Below are 12304 nucleotides of genomic sequence, written 5' to 3' on the forward strand. Positions count from 1 at the left end.
ATAGCAAGCTGGACAAACCAGTTTAAGAAACAAAACGCTTCAAAAAAAATCTTAAGCACTTGAAGAATGTATGTTTATAGCCTGCATTTAGTTGTCTTTTTTTGCATAAAGGGTTTATTTTTGTTCTCACTGAAGTCTATGATAAAACTTTCATTGACTTGGTGGATTTAGGTTCATATCCATAGCAATGCGGCCTAAGGAAAAGAGTAGTGAACTGAAAGTCGGAAGTTCTATTCCCAGCTCGGCTACTGGCTTACTGGGTGACCTTGGGCAAATCATAGCGCCCACGGTGCCTCAGTTTCCTATCTGTAAAATAGGGGTATTGATACTAATCTCCTTTATAAAGTGCTTGAAGAAAACGTCTGTATAATTATTATTATATACTTATATTGGACATTTATCTTGCTGCACAATCTTGCTTAATTTCTAATTTAAAAAGAAAAAAGCATTATTTTCTATACATATAATGTTGGATAACCATGCAACATGTTCTATTAGTATTTATTTCATGGAATCCAAAAAATGTGCTTGGAGCCTCATAGTACAGATAAACAACATAAATCCGTGCACTGAAGAGCTGAAAATTGATGATTTGATGTATAATTCTGTGGGCTGGAGGACAACTATTGGGTTAGCGTCTCTGAATGTAGCTCACTGACTGAAAAAGTGGCAGATCAAAGGAAAGCTAATTACTTCTAGAGTACCTCTGTGAAAAAGGAGCCTCTTTCCCCACTATACTCTAGGCCCCCACTGTGAAGAAAGAACTAATATTGTTACACATCTATAGCCATTACCTGGATCTTTACTATGCTGCATATCCTAGCCAGTGGCACAAGGAATGGCATTTTAGTCTCCTGCTCCAGTAGCACAAACTCCTACCATTTGCACATCCTCAGCGGAAAGGGTGCTCTGAGCCACACCTGAGAAGTTTGTAGTGTAGATATGGCCTTAAGTCAACTTATGTCAGTATACAGCTGCAACAGAAGTTACATTGCTTATGCAGATCAACACTTTCCTTCTTGTGTCAGCTGTGTGTATCCTCACAAGGAGCACCTGTGTCAATTGCACTATCAGCATGGGGCAGCTTGCTAAAGTCAGTAACAGTAAATAGGCATTTTAGCACCCAGGGTAAGCAAGCATATTTGCACCCCGTACCATTTTTTTCCATCATTTTCCCACCCCACTTTTCCACCCCCAAGCTTTGTGCACTGAGTAACTGCCCCACTTGCCCAACCCTGGTTACAACCGTGGACTTAAGCAACACAATGTCTACATCAGTGGTTTTCAATTTTTTTTTTTCTGGTTTCAGAGTAACAGCCGTGTTAGTCTGTATTCGTAAAAAGAAAAGGAGTACTTGTGGCACCTTAGAGACTAACCAGTTTATTTGAGCATGAGCTTTCGTGAGCTACAGCTCACTTCATCGGATGCATAGCTGTAGCTCACGAAAGCTCATGCTCAAATAAACTGGTTAGTCTCTAAGGTGCCACAAGTACTCCTTTTCTTTTTTTTTCTGGTGACCCAGTTGAAAAAAAATTGTTGATGCCCATGACCCAATGAAGCTGGGGGATGAGGGGTTTGGGGTATGGGAGAGGCTCAGGGCTGGGGCAAAGGGTTGGGGTGAGGGCTGTGGGGTGGGGCCAGAAATGAGGGGTTTAGGGTGTGGGAGGGGGCTCTGGGCTGGAGCAGGGGGTTGGGGTGCAGGAGGGGGTCAGGGCTTTGGACTGGGGGGGCAGGCTCTGGGCTGGGGATGAGGGGTTTCGGGTGCAGGAAAGGGTTCCGGGTTTGGGGGCGGGCTCAGGGCTGGGGCAGGGGATTGGGGCACAGGCTTACCTCGGGTAGTTCCCAGTCAGCAGAGTAGCGGTGGTGCAGAGGAAGGCTTCCTGCTTGTCCAGGCACCGTGCACGGCACTGCACGCCGGAAGTAGCCAGCAGCAGGCCCGGCTCCTAGGCGGAGGTATGCAAATGGCTCCACAGGGCTCTCACTCACAGGCACCGCCCTCCCCACTCCCATTGGCCGGAAACCAGCCAATCGGAGTGCTGAGGCAGTTCTCGGGGGGGGGGGGCACAGCACGTTGAGCCCCATAGCTTCCCTGCCTAGGGGCCAGTTGCTGGCCGCTTCCGGGGAGCGGCACAGTGTCAGAACAGGTAGGAACTAGCCTGCCTTAACCAAGCAGCACTGCCGACGGGACTTCTAATGGCCTGGTCGGCGGTGCTGACCAGAGTTCCGTGACTCAATGCCTTACATTCCGCGACCCAGTACTGGGTCACAACCCGCAATTTGAAAACCATTGATCTACACTGACACTGCGTCAACCTAACTACATTGACCTTGACTCCATGCAACTCGTGGCAGTAGAGTTATTAAGTCAGGGTAATGGGGCAATTACATCAACAAGAGCAAAATTTAAGTGTAGACACTTCCATAGTTGGTTCAATGTAAGCTACCTTGTACGGACCTAACTCTGTAGTGTAGACCAGTGGTTCTCAAACTTTTTTTTCCGCAGACCAATTGAAAATTGCTGAGGATCTTGGTGGACCACTTAATGATCTTTCCAAATGTTGTTTATACCATTACCTAAACTATTGTAAAGCGCTTTGGATAAAAGTGCGATATAAAAAAAACCTTAACAATAATTTTTTTGTTCTACAAATAAAAGCACACACCTCATTTTAACATCAGTAGTCTTACCTTTCTAATGTGATGGATGTGCCCTCTCTCCCCCAACTCCACAGTCTCCAAACTTGAGCTGGGAAGGAGAGGGGGCTCTCCCCCACCACAGCAGCCCCAGAGATGAGGCTGGGAAGGAGGGCTGTCTCACCACAGCAGCTACAGCCCTAGAGCTGGGGAAAGTCCTCTCTTTCTTTGGCCGCTGCAGCTCTGCACATCCCAAAATCCTCCCACCCCCTCTTCTTACCCCACTGCTCCCTCCCACCTACCCCCTCCCATTCTCCTCAAGGTCACCACCCCACCTTACATGTGCATCTTCTCCAGGGTTCAGGCACCTAATTAGGGAAGCCATACCTGTGCAGCTCCACTAATTAGGTGGGTGACACTGCATTCCCTCATGTGCGGCTGCCAAGGCATGCACCTTAGAGGGAACTATCCGCAGACCACCTGAATGAAGCTCAGAACCTCTGGCACAAACCACAGCTGGGTGAACAGTAGCAGACAGCATTAGCCAGTTCCAATACTCCTCACATCATGATTGCACGCTGCTTTTTTGCACAGGTAACTGAGCACTGTCCCTTTCCTAGAAATAGGGAAACTGAGGCACGGAGGATCACTTAGCAGCACAAGTAGGTGAGCATGCAGCTGAGACCAGGGTCACGCCCCAAGCCCTGGCTAAACAACTCTACGGAGCACGCAGCCACACCAGGCCTGCAGGCCCCCCACCCCCCTAAGCAGCCCCGCCCACGTCCCCCTCGCGGACAGCGCGCGCACTTCTCCCAGTGGGTCAGAAGCTGAATCCTCGCGAGAGCGCTCGCTCCATGTTGCCACGTTCCAAGCGGCCGGTTCGGAAAGGGAAGGGGAGAAAAGGGCAACGTGTCCCGCCCAGTCCTCGTGTCTACACCAATAAGACGCAAGTGATGCCGACGAGAGCGCTAGGATTGGGCGGAGGTAGCTGTCTGTCGGTAGCCGGGGCGGGTCCTTTGACTGCAGTGGCTACACACGCAGGGTCAGGCGGCTGCCGCGGCTGTGTCCTCGCTCAGTGCCTGGGAGCCCGCTCCTGCCCTTCCGCTCCCTGACAGGCGGTGACATGGCTCCGCGCAGGAACCCCTCCAAAGGCGCCGGCAGCAGCCCCAGCCAGGGGGCCAGGAAAGGTCAGCGCTGCCCCCCTCGCCGGCTGCCCCCTCTCCCGCGCGGGGGCTGGGGCCGCGCAACAGGCTGGGGCAGAGCCGGCGGGGCGGCTCCTGGGGGCGCCGGGCAAGGGGGCGCCGCTCCCCGTTGTGCCCGGCGGCGCCCGCCCTTCGAGCCAGTCCCGCACCGGGCGCCCGTAGCGGGGGGGCGGGGGCGCGCTGCAGCAGCAGCAGTCTCGGCCCCTGGTGCCCCGGGGGTGGGGCCGGCGCGACGCGAGTCCCGGGGCGGCTGGTGTCCCGCGGGAGGGGGGCTGCGGCGGCGGCGGCTGCTGCTGCAGCATTTTCGAAGTTGCCGCTCTCTTGAGTCCGTGGCTCCTGTGGCTGGGCCCGGGGAGCGCCTCGCTGCACTCCGGGCTCCTGCGGGTCGGGAGGTGAAGGCGGGGCAGCGGGTGCCGGGAAGCGCCCGGCAGCGGGTGTGTGTATTTGCCTCCCTCTCGCTGCCTGGTCACCTTCAGCCTCCTCCGTGTGTTTACGTGTCAGCTCAGCTCTTGGAGGGCGGGGAGGTAGGAACAGATGGTTTAAATCTGTTACTCAAATTTCATTTATTCCCCTTTTTTGCTGGAGTTGAAGTGGAGGGAAAGCTTAGAGTCTGGCTCAGCAAGCAGGGAGATTCCAAATGACAGAGGATTAATAATGAGAAGAGCTGGACATATCCCTAGGTGTGCTTAGGCCAGTAATTACCAACTTGAGTGTCTAAGAGAGGCGTCCATGTGTGTCTTAAATTCCCCTGTAAAAAGCAGTCTGATTTTTAAAAAAGGTGCTGAGCATTGCAGTCAGTGGAAAATATGGCTGTTTAGCACCTTTTTAAAATCCAGCTGCTTTTAGTTAGCTGTCCAAATTTGGATTTGAGATCTTCACTTGAGGCAACCACGTTTGAAAACTGTCATTCTTAATCTGTAGGCTTCTTACTTAAATGTAACTGCAGTATGAAAAATGCGGCTATAAAGCAAGACTTATTTTTAGAGTGTAAGAGAGATGAACAACTTGAAACTGGGTCAACAAACCTAATCATAGAAGTAAATTAATAAATGTTTACAGTAAACTCCTGTAACACAATAAAGCTAACCTTAATGGAAGGAAAGTACTTGTCAGGTGAAAGTATATGAATGCCTTTCTGGCAATTGTATAACTGTACAGATTGTAAGGATCTGATCTTTTTAGCTTTACAGTGAACAAGCTTTCTGTCTGTACTTGGTTAGCTCTTTTGGACTTATAATTTCTCAGTTTCATTTGACACCACTGGCACAGATGTGACATTGGCCTTGCATTTCACGTATGTAATATCACACATGTGCATAGTCCTAGTAGAGCTCGCAGTGCTGGATGAGAAGTTCATACCTGTGACATTTTACCCATATTGATCCCCTTGATAATTGAGTGCAATGGTTTCATATGGTGCTATAAAGAGACAAGGTGGCTGAGGTAATATCTTTTACTGGACCAACATCTGTTGGTGAAAGAGCCAAGCTTTCCAGTTACACCAAGCTTAATTAGGTTAGTTGCTGGTGTATCCCTTAAATTTCTCTAGCCCAGTTGATTCAGGAATTATGAAGACAATATGATATTATAATAAGTGTCCATACAGCAACAACAGAAGGAGCTTATTTCAGTGTAAAATTCTGTAAAATGCATGTTTTGAAAAACAATACATTGAAAGTGTTCATCCTGTATAGAATCTTGAATGCTACAGAGAACTCCAACATAGATAATACTTAATAGTTCAAATTAAACAAAACAAAACCTCTTGATCAGAGTTTGAAAAATTCATTTACTTGTCGTGAGTAAGAACCTTTCCCAGGAACGTACAGTGCTGATGAAAAGCAAAATCGGAAAGTAACTAAAATATTTCTCTGATGGATTATATCTACAAAGGGACAACCCATCCTAAGTGCTCAATTACTGAGGGGCGATATACACTCATTCCTATATTTTCTTTCTACAACCAATTCTCTGTATACCTTTTCATGAATGATGTACTCGAGTATTCGGGTTCCAATATCTAGACTGTATAATCAAATTTACCTAAATTTGGGTTATTGCCGATTATGTACTATATGTATTTTAAGAGTTTTTCAACAAACTTTGTATTTGTGGATAATCTAAGCACTATACCCAGATATACAGACGCTCTGTTCTCAACTTGTGTATCATATAATTTTAACATTAGCTTTAACAACATTTTTTACCTCTGCAAAATCTGTCCTTTTATTTTAAAAAGGTCGGGCCTGTAAGCTTGCATAGGGCACCTTCCGGTTGTGAACAGTGTAAACAGAAGCAGGGGGGTCTGTCTAAATCTGCAGCACAGTCCCAAGATGCAGCAGAGTAAATGGTAACCAAAGTATTGTCACTTTTGACTACTTCTAATCAGAACTCTGTGGGTAGCTGCATGTAAATGACAAGTCTTGGGTCAGTTTCTTGCTGCTGCCTGAGAAAACCAAGAAGCAGCAGAGACAGGCACTGGACAATGGCTGCTCAACAGGAATGAAAGTGGTGGAGACTCCTTACATTGCATTAGCAACTAGGTGTCTTTGGAGACAGAGGTAGAGAAAGCTCCTCTCCTCACTCCAGCTCCCAGAAAAGAGAGGTGTGACGTGGTGGGGAAATAAAGTTGACATTTGCAACATGAGGGTGTGAAAGATAGAGCCCTCTGACTGGGGAAGCACCTTGGAAAGATTTCAGCTATCCTTCCTTTTCTCAGCAACTAATGGAGGAAGACTTGGCTTCCCACCTAGCATTGCCCATGGACGGTGGAGCCAGTGAAGTCAGTAGGAACTGCAGTACTGTTGAACATCAGGACATTTATTTAGGCACCTATGTTTAGGCACCAAAGTCTGACCATTTTGGTATTAGTCTCACAAGTAGATGAAATCTGAAACAGTCTGAGTTCCTGAAATTGTTATACAGAAGTTGAAATTGGTATAGACTTTGAAGTTTAAACCAAAAATTAGAATTGACTTTAAATAGCATGTGCTTTTAAGACCACAAATAAAACTCTATCCATGTTGTTCATTTTACCATTCTGAAAATTCAGATGTCAAAGTATCTTTTAACATATTTGTAATGTTTGTAAATAGTTTTTTCTTTCATAAATATTTGAGTTGCCTACAGTTGGTGGTGGTGATCTTGCTGAAAAGCGACACTTAGGTTAGCATGGGTGCAAGTTTCTATGTAATTCAGTGCATTGGGGTGGAAGTCAGGGCAGACCTTACCTCTAGCAGTTTTGGGGCTTAATCTCTCCTGGAACAGAATGGAGCAGCTTTGTTACTTTCTTAAAACAAACAAAACAATGTCTTATTTCCCACTACTAACTAGTCATCATTGCCAGGGGTCCCATCGAGAAATACATGCCCTTTGAAGAGGGACGAGGTGTATTTCCAAATTTTAAATACAGTAACTCCTCGCTTAACGTTGTAGTTATGTTCTTGAAAAATGTGACTTTAAGCGAAACGACATTAGGCTGATCCAATTTCCCCATAAGAATTAATGTAAATAGGGGGAGTTAGGTTCCAGGGAAATTTTTTTCACCAGACAAAAGACTATATATATATATATATACATACACACACACACACACACACACACACACACACACACACAGTATAAGTTTAAAACAAACAATTTAATACTGGTACACAGTGATGATGATTGTGAAGCTTGGTTGATGTGGTGAAGTCAAAGGTTGGGATATTTCCTAGGGGATGCCTTACTGCTAAATGATGAACTAGCAATTGGCTGAGCCCTCAAGGGTTAACTCGTTGTTGTTAATGTAGCTTCATACTCTACAAGGCACCCTGACATTAGCCCCCCTCACACTCTACAAGGCACCCTGACATTAGCCCCCCTCTTCCTTCTCTCCCCGCACAGCAAGCAGGAGGCTCCGGAGAGCAGCTCCAAGGCAGAGGGCAGGAGTAGCACATGGCAGTGGGGGGAGGAACAGCTGAACTGCTGGCAGTTAGTAGCCTGCTGGGCGGCTCCTGCACAGGGCACTTAAGGGAGCGGGGAGCTGAAATGGGGGCTGCCGGTCCACCCTGGTTCCAAGCCCCCACCAGCTAGCTGCAACGGGCAGCTCTTGCAAGCAGTGGAAAAGCAGGCGGCTGCCAAACAGCGTTATAAGGGAGCATTGCACAACTTTAAATGAGTATGTTCCCTAATTGATCTACAATGTAACCAGGAGGACTTTAAGTGAGGAGTTACTGTATAGGGTATTGGTTCATGGTTTAAATCTAACTATTTAACATTTGTATAAAGCATCATTGAGCATGAAGTTTGAGAAGCAATATATCAGGGGTGTCCAAATTTACTGACCCTCCGAGCCGCATACAACAATCTTCAGAAGTTGGAGAGCAGGAGTGCACCCGCAGAGGTGTCTGGCTTCAGCCCCGCTCCTGCTGAAGCCCCAAGTCCTGGCTGGAGCCTCGAGACCCCCTTCTTCGCTGGGCAGAAGCCTCTACTCCACCACACTGCTGCAAGGCAGAGGTCCCAAGGTGCCGCCCCGCCCCCAGTCCAGTAGGTGGTGATTGGGGAGGGGCATGGAAGGCTCTGCACACCACTCTTCAATGGTAAAAGAGCCACATGTGGCTTGTGGGCCACAGTTTGGCCACCCCTGCAATATAGTTACATGGTATGGGGCAGAAAACAAGTAGGAGAAGAAGAGGTTTATATAAATTAATCTGAGGTTGATTTGTTTTACAAGGTATTCATCAAGTGAGTTTCTTTGTCGGTGTAGATTTTGGAATTGCCGGTGGAGTGTGTGACTGCTTCAGATCTTACTATGAAGTAATTGAATGCTATGGTTCTTACATTGAGAAATTACAGTGGCTTTTCCAACAATTTTTTTTCCTACAACTATTCTTGTGTTTCTCAGAGTTGATACAAACATATGCTGGTAGTATTCCATACCCAACTTTTACTAGTGCAAGACTTAATTTTGCTCTTAATAACTGAGAGACTTTGTAATCTGTTATATATTTAAATACAGTCAGTAACTTAGTGTATAAAACAAAATGTTGTCTTTGGATATGTAACTGATAACTTCAAATTGTTTTGGGGTCGCTAACTTCTACATTGTGAAACTGAATAGAAATCTTACTCAACATTAATAGTAGTATGACACTATCCCTATAGATATTATCAAGTCACATTGGATATGTAAGTGAATTAGAAAGCTTTGACCTTGAAATTGAAATGAAGACATAGTTATAACTTCATTATTAAGGATGATTTTTGTGGCGTTTTCTTTTGGATATGGTTTGTTATAAAAACTTCTGTATTAGCGATGCACTTTAGTAGTAAAATGCATTAGATATAGAAGATTTGCTGTAAAGGTTAGCATTTTCAGTTTGTCAGAATGTGCGTATTGAGGGTTTGGGGTACATATAATAAGCCTGCTGTGTATCAGAGCAGAAAAATTCAAGTGCATATTTGTTGTTTGTTTTGTTTTTGTTAAAAAAAAGGCTACCTACAATCTAATTCCTTATCAAACATTTGCAGCTTTCCCTTGAATTATAGCTGTTTTCCTACTTATCAGAACAATATTCCATTTAGTCCAGTATCCTGTGTGTGACAGTGGCTTTAGGAAAAAGGTTCAAGAACCTCCCTAATGGCCTGTTACGTATAACTTGGGAAGTATCTTTCTAACCCATCATGGCAGTTGGTGGCTGGCTTAAACCCTTCATGTTTCAGGGCATATATCCCCTATAAAACTTTTAATATTTGTATACAGTAGAACCTACACTCACCAATGAGAGACTGGTGCTCCATTGTGCTATGCACGGCACACGCACACAACAAAAGACAGTGTCTGCATCAAGTTACTTACAATTTAAGTATATTAGATAAGATCAAGGATATCAAGTTGGAAAAATTCTGGGGGTTGCTGTTTGTGGAGAGGTTAATGGGTGGTTCCATCCTGGAGGAGGGTCAGGAGGTAGCATGTCAGTCCTATCCTGGAGAATATGTAGGTGGGGGTGGGAAGCAGTAGTGGGCAGGAGAGTGTCTCTCACTGATGGCTGGCCCAGGGCAGGGATTTGGGCCCAGCTCACTCTGTACTCTGCTCTTTTCTAGGCTGTTGCTGCTTCCTGTCCAACTGGGAGTAGAGGGTCTGGAGGAGGCACTTGAGCATCAGCTTGCAAGGAACTATGAAAAGTTTGTGGGGGACCAACTCTGGGGGTGGGGGGAGCTACTCCCCTTTCTCATAGCAAATGATGCGCTTGGACAAGAGAGACCTATTTATTTGTGTGTGAATGTTCAATCATCTGCCTTTCAATAGTCTTCTGAAGATCAGAGGAGGATTCTCCAGTTACTTTGGAGTAGTGGAGTGATTAGTTCTGTCCTTTCTCCAGAATCCTGCAAACTTCTTTAAAGGCAAAATTTGGGTCCAGCAGGAGACCTTTATCTTCTCTTTAATTTTATCTCTTATTGCAGAACTGTAACCTGTAGTATGTAAACTGTTGCTGAAGCAAGGCTCTGTACCAAATGACTGGAAGGTAGCTAATGTAATGATGATCTTTAGAAAGGGCTCCGGAGGTGATCGTGGCTATTAGAGGTTGGTGAGCCTAACTTCAGTACCAGGCAAACTGGTATTATAAACTGTAGTAAAGAACAGAATTATCAGACACACAGAGAAACACAATATGTTGTGGAAGGGTCAACATGGCCTTTGTAAAGGAAAGTCATGCCTCCCCAATCCATTAGAATTCTTTGAGGATGTCAACAAATGCAGACAAGGGTGATCCAGTTGATATAGTGTACTTGGACTTTTAGAAAGCTTTCTACAAGATTCCTCACCAAACACTCTTAAAGAAACTAAGTAGTCCAAGGGATAACAGGGGTCCTGTCATGGATCAATAACTACTTAAAAGGTCTGAAACAAAGGGTAGGAATAAAAGTTCAATTTTCACGATGGATAGAGGTAAACAGCGGGGGTCTCACAAGCATCTGTTCTGGGACCTGTAGGTTCAACATACTCATTAATGATCTGGAAAAGGGAGTGAACAGTGAAGTGGCAAAGTTTGCAGATGATACAAAATTATTTAAGGTACAGTTACAGAGGGATCTCACAAAAGTGAGTGACTGAATTTCACCTGTCATTTAGTTGCCCAGTGTTGATACGTGCAAAGTAATGCACATTGGGAAAATAATCCCAGCTACACATACATAATGATAGGGTATGAATTAGCTGTTGCTACTCAAGAAAGAGATCTTGGAGCCACTGTGTATAATCTCTTGAAAACTTCATCTCAATGCACAGCAGTGGTCAAAAATGCTAGAAGAAACTTAGGAGCTATTAATAAAGGGATAGAAAATGAGATTGAAAATATCATAATGCCACTATGCAAATCTATGGCATGCCCACACTTTGAATACTGTGTACAGGTCTGGTTGCCTCATCTCAAAAAGGACAAGTTCAGAGAAAGGAAACAAAGATGACCAGTGCTATGGAATGGCTCCCATATGAGGAGAGACTTAAAAAGATTAGGCCTGCTCGTCTTAGAAAAGAGGTGACTAAGGGATGATAGAGGCCTATAAAATCATGAAGGGTGCCAAAAAAGTGAATAGACAAGTGTTGTTTTCCCTTTCCCACAATACAAATACCAGGGGTCACCAAGTGAAATGAATAGACAGAAGGTTGTGGAACTTGTTGCCATGGAATGTTGTGATGGCTACAAGTATAACTGGGTTTAAAAAAAACAAACCAGATAAATTCATGAATAATAGGTCCATCAATGGCTATTACTCAAGATGGTCAGAAACCCTCCTAAACCTCTGACTTCTGAAAGCTAGGATAGGAAGAGGAGTGGATAACTCTAACTGCCCTGTTCTGTGCACTTCCCTGAAGCTCATACAGGCCACTATCAAAGACTGGATATTGGGTTTAGTTGGACCATTTGTCTTACCCAGTATGGTAGTTCTTACATTCTCATTGTCCTCCTGCATTTTTCTGAGATCTCCATGCTTCTCTCTAGCTCAAATACTGTGATTTATCAACTCAAAATTATTACTCTCATCTCCTAATTTGCCATAATCCCTCTTCATTCATTTTCCTCCTTATTGATTGCTCTCCTCTTCTCTTTCCTATCTGCATTCAAGCTTATCTTGAGGAAATCCTGATCTATACAGTTTTTTGGGCTGTTTTAACTGTTTTGGCTAGGGTATGATTGCAGATCTTTTAACTAAAAAATATTAAATCGGTACAACTTCTTGTGTGGATGCAGTTGTACCAGTAAAAAGGTGCCTTGTATTGGTACAGCTTTTCCTGCTAAATTTATGGGACTAAGCTATACTAATAGCAGCACCTTCATACTATACTCCTGGGGGAATTCTGTGCCACTGTGTGCATGCATAATTAATGAGCTGCACAATTTTAATTTTTTGCACAGAAAAAAACTCTGCCTGGAAGTTGCTGCAGTTCTGCTTTTTGCCCACCAGAGGGCATTGTGCTGCTAGAA

The 12304-nt window shown here is 45.0% G+C and overlaps 1 protein-coding gene across 3 annotated transcripts in view; it reads left to right on the forward strand.

The window, feature by feature from the left end:
- Positions 1–3491: 3491 nt before the first annotated feature.
- The window catches only part of LOC122461315 (aspartyl/asparaginyl beta-hydroxylase-like), a 73231-nt gene continuing 64418 nt past the window's right edge, over positions 3492–12304 (forward strand). For 2 of the 3 annotated variants that reach the window (XM_037892560.2, XM_043539582.1), the window contains exon 1: positions 3625–3821. In XM_037892560.2, coding sequence (XP_037748488.1) covers positions 3758–3821 — 64 coding nt within the window. In that variant the 5' untranslated portion in view covers positions 3625–3757. The other variant, XM_043539581.1, reaches the window with a different exon arrangement.

The sequence above is a fragment of the Chelonia mydas genome, chromosome 2 (assembly GCF_015237465.2).
Source record: "Chelonia mydas isolate rCheMyd1 chromosome 2, rCheMyd1.pri.v2, whole genome shotgun sequence".
NCBI classification, from domain to species: domain Eukaryota; kingdom Metazoa; phylum Chordata; order Testudines; family Cheloniidae; genus Chelonia; species Chelonia mydas.